The sequence below is a fragment of the Vigna umbellata genome, chromosome 3 (genome assembly GCF_029865625.1).
Source record: "Vigna umbellata cultivar VRB3 chromosome 3, Vumbellata_1.0, whole genome shotgun sequence".
Lineage (NCBI taxonomy): Eukaryota > Viridiplantae > Streptophyta > Magnoliopsida > Fabales > Fabaceae > Vigna > Vigna umbellata.
In genome coordinates, this window is record NC_142167.1 from 6,615,315 (window position 1) to 6,626,802 (window position 11,488).

At 32.8% G+C, this 11,488-nt stretch overlaps 1 protein-coding gene across 4 annotated transcripts; it reads right to left on the minus strand.

The window, feature by feature from the left end:
- Window positions 1–2,947: 2,947 nt before the first annotated feature.
- On the minus strand, window positions 2,948–8,803 carry LOC124827552 (SWAP (Suppressor-of-White-APricot)/surp domain-containing protein / D111/G-patch domain-containing protein). Of its 4 annotated transcripts, XM_088109178.1 has the most exons (10): window positions 8,678–8,758; window positions 8,489–8,592; window positions 7,121–7,553; window positions 5,463–5,589; window positions 5,262–5,368; window positions 4,534–4,692; window positions 4,139–4,273; window positions 3,836–4,009; window positions 3,305–3,483; window positions 2,948–3,186 (listed from the first exon to the last, which is right to left on the minus strand). In XM_088109178.1, exons 3-10 carry the CDS (start codon window positions 7,509–7,511, stop codon window positions 3,160–3,162), a joined length of 1,299 nt encoding a protein of 432 aa, XP_087965304.1. In that variant the 5' UTR covers window positions 7,512–7,553; window positions 8,489–8,592; window positions 8,678–8,758; the 3' UTR covers window positions 2,948–3,159. The 4 variants fall into 4 exon arrangements, with proteins under 4 accessions (XP_087965304.1, XP_047156579.2, XP_047156580.2 ...); XM_047300623.2 differs by lacking the exon at window positions 8,489–8,592 and having other exon boundaries at window positions 8,678–8,803; XM_047300624.2 differs by having other exon boundaries at window positions 4,139–4,270; window positions 8,489–8,753.
- Window positions 8,804–11,488: the final 2,685 nt, after the last annotated feature.

Sequence of the window (11,488 nt, forward strand, 5' to 3'; positions counted from 1 at the left end):
CCATTCAGTCCAAGATCCATCATAAAATACAACATCAAACTTTCCAAGAAGATGCAATACAAGAAAAGAGATTATAATCAAAAGTAAAGAAAAGAGACTTCTTTTTTTATAAAAAAATGAACAAAATCATAAGTCTTTAGGAATACGTGCATGCATTTTAAACTTTTAAAAGTCTATAATCATATCAGCCTAATTGTTTTTATTCCAAACTTCAAATTCAAAAAATCAAACAGTTTTTCAAATAAGTGAATCACTTTTAATATTTTAGCTTTTCATCTTTGGTGTAACCATCATTCCATTTCATTGATTTATAAGTTTTTTACTACATAAACAGCCTCTTGCACATTTGTTTTAAAGGAAGTACCTCAAAACTTTAGTTGGAATTGAAGGTGAAGAAGCTACCTAACAAGAAACTAAAAACTTTGATACTTCTAAAACTTTGATACTTCTTTTCTTTATATCTAGAAGAATAACATTTAGGGCATCTAACTTTATTCTCAAACTCCTTTCAAAATAAAAGACAATCATTAGAATAAAGCATAAATCTAGTCCTTGATAATTAACTTACAATTTTCGTATGATAATAGCAAACAAAAGTTTTAGGAAGTAAATCTTCTAAAAAAGTTAGCAACATATAAAATTATCTTATTTATTATTATTATTACGTAATAACAAATAAGATTCTAAATATTTTCATGCAAATGTTCTTCCTGCAAATAATAGACTCCTTCAAAATATTGAAAATTTTATCCAAATTGATTAGGTCAAATAAAAACGCAATTCAAGATATTTTACACACCTTTTATACGTAGTATATATTTTATCCTTGTTAATATTTTCATAAGACAAGGATTACGAAAAGAAAACCTATAATTAAAGAGTATTTCTTACATATAAGAGTTATTACATTAAACAATATAAAACTATTTAATATTTTTTAACGATTAAAAAATATCAAACATGGTTTATTCAACAAAATCATGATGATTGAAGTTAGGAAGATCACATACTGATAAATAACCAGATTAAACTATAAAGCAAGAACAAAAGAAGTCATCTAAATAAGAAGTTCAACACCAAATGATTTCAGTGTGTCTTCATTTATAATAAGATGACAACCTTTTCACAGCAAATATAATAACATGGAAGATCCCATGTTACTGGTTTTTATGACTTCACCTGATCATATATTAGGTGCAAAATCATAGGATGATTTTGATGCAACAAAACGGCAGAACTTGTTTGTCCTTTTGTTTATTTCCTGACTTTACAGCATGCACTTGTTTCTCACTTTGGTCTCCAATAGAATGAAGTGATTGAAGATAAGATTAGGTTTGCAGATGAAAAGCAGAATTTGGATGTCTGCAGTCATGTGTATATTATTAGTTCTGAAATTCTAGAGGTTGCATGGGAGAATAGTGTTGTATATTATGAGACCAAAGAATAAAAAAATGAAGTACTAACTATTTTATTTTATTCCAATGTATGAGGTAAGCAGCACAAACACTTTTTTTGTAGTCTCTATCCTTAACAAAAGCAAAGATTTCATAAGATCGATTCCATCTTGCTCTCTTTATAGCTGTAATCCATGTGAAAAAAAAAATTAAAATCGATCAAAACTAAAAATTGTTGGGTGTTGGCCAGCAACATATGCATTCTGAGATAGAGGTACTTAAGTTCTTCCATTGAAGACGGAGAATTCGATAAATTTTGGTAAACTTATATCAAATACTGTAAGAGGATCTTCAACCCAAAGTTTTAGGGTTTTAATAATATGTTTAGATAGAAATGTTTAGACAATATCAATTGGAAAAAAAGTTATTTGACATCAATCAAAAGTTCAACAAGAAAAAACACTAATAATACATGGTTGACATTAACTAAACGCAATTTTGACCAATATCAATGAAGAAAAAACTTTGGTAATATCGATTGGAAAAATCTAGACAAATTATGACCCAAAATAACATCGACAAAAAACAATAATAAATTATTATCAGTATTAATATCTTTTTTACTTATACCAATTATTTTATATTTCAATGATTTTTTCTTATTGAAATATTTTATCTAAACGAGAAATTAAAATTTAATAAATTTAAATTGACTTAATCAAGTAAAAATTTGAAAAATAAAACAATATAAACAAAAAATAATTGATTTTATACTTGTGAAGAATTAGACTTATTATTTTTTTATGCAAAAAATCTATATTTTATAAACTATTGTTGATTATATTAATTGAAAATTGAATTTAATATTTAAAATAATATTGTCAGAAGTGGAAAATATTGCCTTGTTTTCATTCAAGGACGGGATGAAGTTGGTTAATCTGTCTGTATTAATACAATGATTTAAAAAAATGATTTTAAATGTATCTAAATATATTGAATATGAATTTTATTCTTATAACTAAGTCTGAAAGAGATTTAGGTATTAAAAGGTTTTGGTCTTGGTATGTATATCCATGTTCGAAGGATTATGGAACTGGTACAAATAATCAAGAAAATATGTTAGAGAGTAAAAAGCTGATATTTTTGTTTGGAGTGAATATTATAGAATTTGAAGTGCATAATTGGACAACGATTTTCATTGGCATGTCGGCTATAAGTTTCAGAGTTATCTGAAATCCCATTCACATTTTACAACTTTTAGAATTATTTGACAATTGAGATTCTGTCATGTCATTGGTATGACTTTACTGTGCCTAAACATCTAATATTGATGGGTTTAATCATTTAATAATGATAAACAAAATTGTGAAATTTAATCATTTAAGAAAAAATATATATCTTTTATGTCTAAATTGGAATTTAAAAAGAGGAAACTGGTTCGATCCCAAAATGCCTCTTCAGCTTCTTTCTTCTTGCTTGCAAATTGTAGTATTTACTTGATAAAACATCTTTTAATCATGACATGACAATAAAGCGAGGTTAATCACTCAAGATATAATAACACAATAATCAATAAACAAACATGATTGTATCCAAAATAACAAGAAACCATTATTTTTTGACGGGTAAAGATATGATTGTATCGAACATTAACCCCTTCCTCCTCTTTTCTCCCCAAGTCTTACAAGCACTACAACACACAATACGAAAACCCTAAATCAATTCATCCAACACAAGGACAAGACTTGCAAATCCATTGTCAAGTTCAGTAATAAGCTTTTCGAGGATTGTTCTGTAAAATAAAGAATTAAAACATGAAAAAAAGTTTGTCAAAGCAAAGTACCTTGATATTGACCAAGTAACTGAAACTTCAATAGAAAAAAATAAAAAAGATTCCAAGCATTATTTACCAGAGGATTGGGTCTGTAACGATAACCAAGCATCATCCGCTTCTTGTACTGCTCATATATGTCATCCTCTGAAGTCACCTCCCCTGGTTCCTGAGCACCAACCCCCAAGTTATTCTTCTTAATATTACCTGCCATGATAGGATCTGAAATACCCTTCCTGGATCCGCCCAGACCCTCACCTGGGAATTAATGATTGTTAGAACAAGAAACAACAATAACGCAAGTTTAATGTATTATCAACAATTATGTAATTTCAATCAACTCTAAAAACACTATGGTGTACTCATACAAGACAAATTTGCAGCAGATTCCTAGTATTCGTATGTTTCACATTGCACATCAAAGATAACAACAAAGGTAAGCTATTTTTAAGAAAAAATAGCTTGCCCAAACACTTCCCCCAAGAAAAAATAAATAAGGAGCTTCAAAATAAGTTCCAGCTTGAATGAGTCCAGCTTTTAAATGCCTTTAGACACAAGTCAATGGAATATAGCAAGAGCTTGAAAATGAGACTGGGAAAGCAAAAAGCACCTTCTTTCCAACCCATTTTTGACAGGAGCCTGTGGCCTACATTATCAGCCTGAATCTTAGACCTCTCTACATGCTCCTTTGCAGCTTTCTGTGCTGCAGCATCATTACAGCTGGCCAAGAACTTCTCAAGTTCTTCTGGAGGTATGAAATCACCCATGTGATGGCCTTTTTTGCCTGGTAACGTGTCACCCAAAACGAAAGAATCAATAGATTATTCCATTAAAAGGATAAATGCATAAAAATAACCGTTTTAACTAAATGAATATTCAGATCAAAAAACGCCAGTAACAAATCAATTTTAACCTTGAAGAGAGGCAGGAGGGGGCATCTCATCTTTTGAATACTTAGGTTGTTTATACTTTTCTTCCCGTGCAGCTTTCTTCATGTAGAACTCCATTAGTGCCAAAGAATCAGCATTTGATGAACCACTGGGCTCTTCTGCAGCAGAAATAAACAAAGGAAATAGCAACAAGAGTAGGTTGCACACCAAGTCCATGAGAAGTGTAATAACAAATAATAGTTAATGTGTAGTTCAGATATTTTTAAGCACTTTCAGGATAAAATGAAATGCAGTGGAACAAAATCATGACTTCCATTGAACACACATTAAACTTTATCAAATTGACAAAAAAAATAGAGATCAAACAGACAGCAGCTGTGGAAACAATAAAAAGAATACACATTAAAATCGCAATTACCACTCATTCCTAGTGGAGATGTTTGAATTGAAGATCCAGAAGCTCTTGAATTGTCCGCACTTTCATATAAAGCAGATGCAGGAATTTGGTAGGATGTATGCTGCTGAGATGATCTTTGATGACCACTAGTGGGTTTGGAAGATGAAGTACTTGTTCCCCCTGAATAAAACCAGCACATGAAAAACCAAAATATACAAGAGGTAAATGAGAAAGCATATTCTACACATCAGAGAGAGATCAAAACTTATCAAATCTGCAGGCTAGTGGATGAACTAAGCAACATTACTAGGAGATATATCACATATACTGTTACCACTTCAAACATATATCATGTGTAGTTAAAACGCAAATCAGTATCAACAAAGACACCACAGAAAACAATTGCAGTTCTGAGACTTAACAGTTACCATGTAACACCCATAGAAATTTAAATCATAATCTTAAGATATCATCTCAAACATAAATATATTCATGAAGCAACTACTGAAGCACCTAAAGAACATGGTTTAAAATCTGAAAATATATTCAAATACTATAACAATGATCATCAACCAAACAATGCAGTTTAAATGAAAATACTATAAAAATGGATGGATGAAAACTTTAAATTTAGAAAATTAAGGTTTACAATTCCTAGACTGAAAAAGCAACCAAAATTATGGAAATATACTGAAACTTAATACATTGTAAATTGGTCTAAAAATATGAAAATATACTGAAATACTAACCATTACGAGGCACCTGTGATTCCCTTGTCTGTGCAAGAGCCTTTTCTTCTTGAGCAAGCTGATATTCATAGTACTTGTATTCAGCACATCTTTCATCAAATAAAAATCTGCAAATTAAAAAATGCACCAAATATAATCATCAATTACAACACATATATAAATGATCAATAAACAAGGATTAGAAGTTGATTTCATACTTACTTGAAAGGTGTATCCCCTGGATTTTTTTGTCGCGTAACATCCTCAAATTGCCTTCCATTTTTTGCCACAAAACTTGCTAGTTTGTCAGCAACTTTCTTCACTGTAGGATCACTTGGGGAAGGAGGTGCTGCATATCACTTACAAAACTGATTAATACCGAGAGCATGAACAAGGGAATGCAAATTAGTCTTGTAGCAGGCCTGCCAATACACCATTTCTTGATAGGTACTTGGGGAATAAGCTGCATTCATGAGACAAAAATATTCAAGACATTTTCTCCTCTTTGCTGCATGCCACTTTAATGAGCAAAGAAGGTATACACGGAGAGGACCTCTTCAACAATGAAACCGCAGGTAATGTAGAGGATGACTATTTTCACGTGAAGAAAAAAAGGGGGCAAACGGTGTAATTGCAACTGTATGCCAACTGGCATTTTCCTTCAACTAAATTAGCTCTGGGGGAATGTTCAGAAATGTTAAAGACTGACCAAACAATGATTTTCACCCTTCTTAGTCCTCCACTACACCTTTTGTGACCCAAAGGATGAGTACAGGTGAACAAGTCCCTATTTCAATGCTATTACACTTATGTCCCCCTTTCTTCCATATCCAAGTAAACAGAACAAGGGCCAGCTGTTTATTTATGATTTAAAAAATCGGTTTTAAAAATGTATAAAATAGTGATTTTTATCTTATACAAAGTTTATGAAGTGCAAAAAATAGTATTCTCTGGTTAAAAACTATATAACCATTTTTTGTTTTAAAACGTATTTCTAATTTCAGCTCCTTTTTGAGAAGCTACACAAAAACACTTTTCAAAATAAAGAATCAAACTTAGAATTTTGTTTTCAACAGCCTGGAAAAAAGGTTTTTTTTTTTACAAAAAGACCTGAAAAAAAATTGGTTATTACTCACATTGAGAATAGTTTGTGGAAGACACTAAATTTTAGGAAAATCTCACAGATGCAGGCAATGTTGTATTCACATCAAAGAGAAAAAGAAATATATAATTTAAAGATTGTGTTCGAAACAGTAACAAAACTGTCAACAACCAACGCTGCTTAAGCCATAGGCAAAGTCCCATAATTTATTTTGTATCTAATGCCCCCTCCCATAGACCTTGGGGCCTGACACATGAACAATGCAAAGGCTGGCCCTTACCATGTGCTGAAATTGAACTTTTACTCAGAATTGGTAAGAATTGGCAAGGACTGATCTCTTGATAACTTGAGTAGAGATTCTGATACAGCAAAGACCATCAAGCCCAAAAGCTCAAAGATGCTAGGGAAAGCCTCATAAATAGTTTATGTATCTAACAGAAAGTTATGACGATATACAAAAGTTGGATAGAGAAAAAAATAACAATAAATGTAGGGAAGAAAAGAAAATCAGAAGACAGGTTAGTATTTAAGATATATTTACATACGAAAATTCACATTCACAACGACATACAAATAGAAGGTCTTCAGCACACATTAATGAACTAAAAAATGTAATAAGTGAATAACAAGATCTCATTGAAAAAATAGCAAGACATATAAAGGCTGGCATTATGGATCACATGCTATTTGATTATTCTGATTTTAAAACAACAATAAGTAGGAATACCAATCATGAGCCAACTATCTGCAAAAACTAGAAAGTTTAAGAAGTAATTACCAACATCAAGTTGTCTTGATGATTGGTCAATGCCATCCTGGCCTAACTTTTGTCGTTTTAGTGGTGCATCATTTGAAATATACCCAGCTTCTGTTTCTTCTTCATCTTCATCGGCACTCAATTTAACAGGGGGTGGTACCAGCTTTGACTTTTGTTTTAAACTGAAAGCTAGTTTGCCACCAGAACCACCCCTAGTATCATTAACCTTCGAGTCCACAGATGTTTTGGTAATGGAGGGATTGGGCGACAAAGACCCTGAAATAACCTTAATTGGTTTAGAATTCTCTAATTTGACATTCTTCCCTTTCTCCTGCTCTTGTTGAAGTTGCTTGAACCTCTCCATGAAAGAACCATCATTGACGAATAGGCTAGGTGGCACCCCCTTATCCATTAGCTAACAGCCAAACAATGCAGTTTACAGCAACCCAGTCCACTGTTTGACAAGCAAGCTTTAAAGCCTTTTAGATGATGCAGTTGACTTCAAAATCTGACTTTTATTTTTTGTATACACATATACATGGTATAGTTTAAATACATGTTTGGTTCAATTAATTTAAGAAAATTTCTCTTTTTTGAAGCTTTCGATAAGAGCTTTTGACAAAAGCCATTTTTTGTCATGAAGAAGCGGTAGCCAAACATGATATAAATCTAAACATGTGAAGAATTATAATTTCGATGTCAAGCCTGATGACATTAACAATAAGCACAACCATAAATTATTCAAAAACAAGGTAAACAAGTCCATACAAGAGCAATCATTTTACCATGCATATTGTGACAATATATCACATCAATCTATATATAAATCAAAAGAGGAAACCCTTCCAATGAAAAAGGGTTGTTCATAAGAAGCAGGACTTCGTAAGAAAGAAACAACATCAAACCACAAATTTTAATGTGTTCCTCAGACCGAACTGGCACGTCAGGAAGATCAGAGGAAAGAGTAAGAGAAGCAAATTTCAGCTGTGTAATTCAAATGGATAGCTAAGATTAAAATTAACTAAAACATATTCGACCGTCCATGTACAATTGTATGGCCAAGACTTATTATTCTCATCTCTTGCACGCTCACTATATATGATAGTTTCTCTCCTATATATGTTAGTTCATATTGTTTCTTAGACCTTCAGCATTTACCCAGGGTAACAAAAATAGGGGGACAGAACATATGAATCCCTATGATGATAACCTAAGTCTTGCATACAATGACCTTAAGTCTTCCATAACAGATTCAGGAAAAAATATATAGCAAAATTAAACAGGTTTTTAGGGACTATCTATCACATGTGAAAGACAAGATAACGGATTGAGATCATTATGTCGAGCGATAGATTTGATAGAAAACATTAGCAAAGATGAAAAACGCACCGAATGAAAACCCAACAACACCGTCTAACAGAATCGATTCACATGAGATGATCCCAAAAGGCAAACCCTAATTACGAGATCGATTCCCACACCGCCTTAAATCCCTTTAAATCGAACCACATCCATTGAAGATAAGAAAAGATTGAGAGAGAAAACCCTAGATTGGAAGCAGAAGCAAAAAAGACTGACCAAACGATGGTGCTGTGTGTTGAATTTGATGCAAATCGGAAAAGGCTGAACTTTTCGCCCCAAACGCTGTACAAACCTAGCGAAATAGATAGTTGTCTCTTGTCTCCTTTCCTTTATATATGAAAAAGTATAGAAGACCAGTGACAAAAATATTTATAAATTTTAATATAATAATAACCATTATAATATACATTATTATTTCTTTATTAATCTCTTTAAAGAATAGCTTCAAATCTAAAAGGTTAAAATAAAATATATTTTTTAAAATTAAGGTTATATTAATAAAGGAAAACTTTCATTAACAACTATATTTTGCCAACTTTTTTACAACGTCACATGGCGTGGTTTCATTGGTTGGTTTTATTTTAAAAGGTGGAATTTGTTTAGAAGGGCAATTTTGGAAAGAATTTGGATAGAAACTTCTTTTGGCGATTTTATTTTTTCAAATTCACTCTTTTTTGCAGCTTGGTTTTCTCGACTCTCTCTCCATCATTGAAGCTTTCATCTCTCTCCACCATTGAAGCATCTATCTCTCTCCATCGTTTCGGTCTTCTTCGTTCATTGTTTTTCTTCACTGTCTGTCCACCATTGAAATGTTGTTTCTCTCTCCCCTTTGAGTTTGAGTTTGACTTTTCTTACTTCGTTTCTTGGTTCATTTGGTCACTGTCGAGGATTTCGTCTCTCTCTTTACCCATTTCCCCTTTTTTTGATGGTGTGACTGTGGGCTCGTTGGCGGTATATATCCCCCGTTCTGGAATTTTGTTGATTTTGGCGTGCATTGTCGTTGGCAGCATTTCCTTGGTTGTGTAAGTCTTTGGCTTTTGTCTCCCATTATGGTTGGCGGTATTTCTCCCAAGGTTTGGGCTTTTTCACACACACCATTGATTCATTACCAAACTTCACATTACAAGTTGTGGAACCATCAACCATGACCAAGAAGGGTCCTTCATTCATAAAATCTTAAAAACACACTCATAACAAACAAAAAAACAATCATGGGGAGCGCGGTTGCCACACCTGGGTAGCACAAATCAACTTTCAGTACAAAACTGCAAATTTAACCTAGTAATCGATTACAGCCTTTCTGTAAGCGATTACAAGTGCATGTCTCCAGTGTGTATGGTGCAGGACCTGGCCTACGTTGCTAAGACCACCCAGGATGGGTCTTCCCTACACAGAAGACTTACCAAACTTCAAACTACAAGTTGTGGAAACCATCAACCATGACCAACAAGGGTCCTCCATTGACAATATCTTAAAAAGACACTAACAACAAACAAAAAAATCATGGGGAGCGCAATTGCCACATTTGGGTAGCGCAAATCAACTTTCAGTACAAAACTGCTATTTTAACCTGGTAATCGATTACAGCCTCTCTGTAAGCGATTACAAGTGCATGTGTCCAGTGTGTATGGTGCAAGAACATGTTAGGTCATTGAATTTTTGAGAAAAAATGTCATTTAGGTGCTTTCATGTAAGTTAGATGAGCTCCATAAGCATTTATGTCCAATTTCTGCCCTGATAATCGATTACAAGACCCCTATAATCGATTACCAGAGAAAAAATGGTCATTTGTACAGAAACTTCAATTGTACTCCCCACTTGCATGAACAACACTCCCCAACTCTGTTTTTCTGACCTTTGCTACTTGTTTTGTTCTTAACTTTCTCCACCGAACTCCAAATGACTTTATTCTTATTTTGTTGGAATCTAGACTCAAAGAGATTTGAAATAGGTGTCAAGTGCATCAAAACAATTTACCCCACTCAATTGTGGACAAAATAGTTCATATAGGTGTTTAAACCAAGGTAGGTGAAGTACATATAAGTGTTTGGCTCGGACTAGTAGAATCACATCACACCTTAATTATACTACTATTTTACCTTGAATTATGGACATTTTATAAAGAAATAAAATAAATTAGAATAATATAAGAAACATGAGACAATAACGTGAAAGTAAACTCATTTAGGAAGCTTACAAAAACGTTGTTTTTGGGAAATTAACTGCATCTACTAAAGTGGTCTAAAAATTATGAGTTAGTAATCATTTGAAAGATCTTTGAGTCTAAATTCCAACAAAACAAGAATCAACTCATTTGGAGTTCGATGGAGAAAGTTATAAGAAAAACAACCAGCAAAGGTCAGAGGTGGTAGAAATATATAACACGTTAACTTTAAGGAATTAACTGCACCTACTCAGATGTCCAAAAATTATAAATTAGTAGTCATTGGAAAGATTTTTGAGTCTACTTTCTAAAAAAAGAATCACATCATTTGGAGGTCTGTGGAAAAAGTTATGATTAAAATAGTCAGCAAAGGTCAAAGTTGACAGCATGTTATCTTATACGTATATCTTTCCCTCTTGTTGACAGATCTATTATTTATTGAAAATGCCTTTTAAAATTTGTGCATTGTAACAACATTAGATGGCATATTTCTTAATTAATAAAATGAAAAGTTTTCCTATGAGACTCCGAGAATGGGTGTTACAACAATGGTCATGCACCTCACCTCAGTTGGAGAAAACCACCTAAATGGACATTTTTTTTTGAAGAAATCAATGACCTAACCTCATTATTGGTGCAAGAAGCACACCCAATAACATTGAACTCACTCACCCATCTCAAAAAATGAAAAATTCAACAAAAATAGAGCAGGAGAGTAGTGTTCATCTAGTTAGGGAGTATAGTTGAAGTTTCTGTACAAATGACCATTTTTCCTCTAGTAATCGATTACAAGACCCCTGTAATCGATTACCAGAGAAAAAAATGGTCATTTGTACAGAAACTTCAACTGTACTCCCCAACTA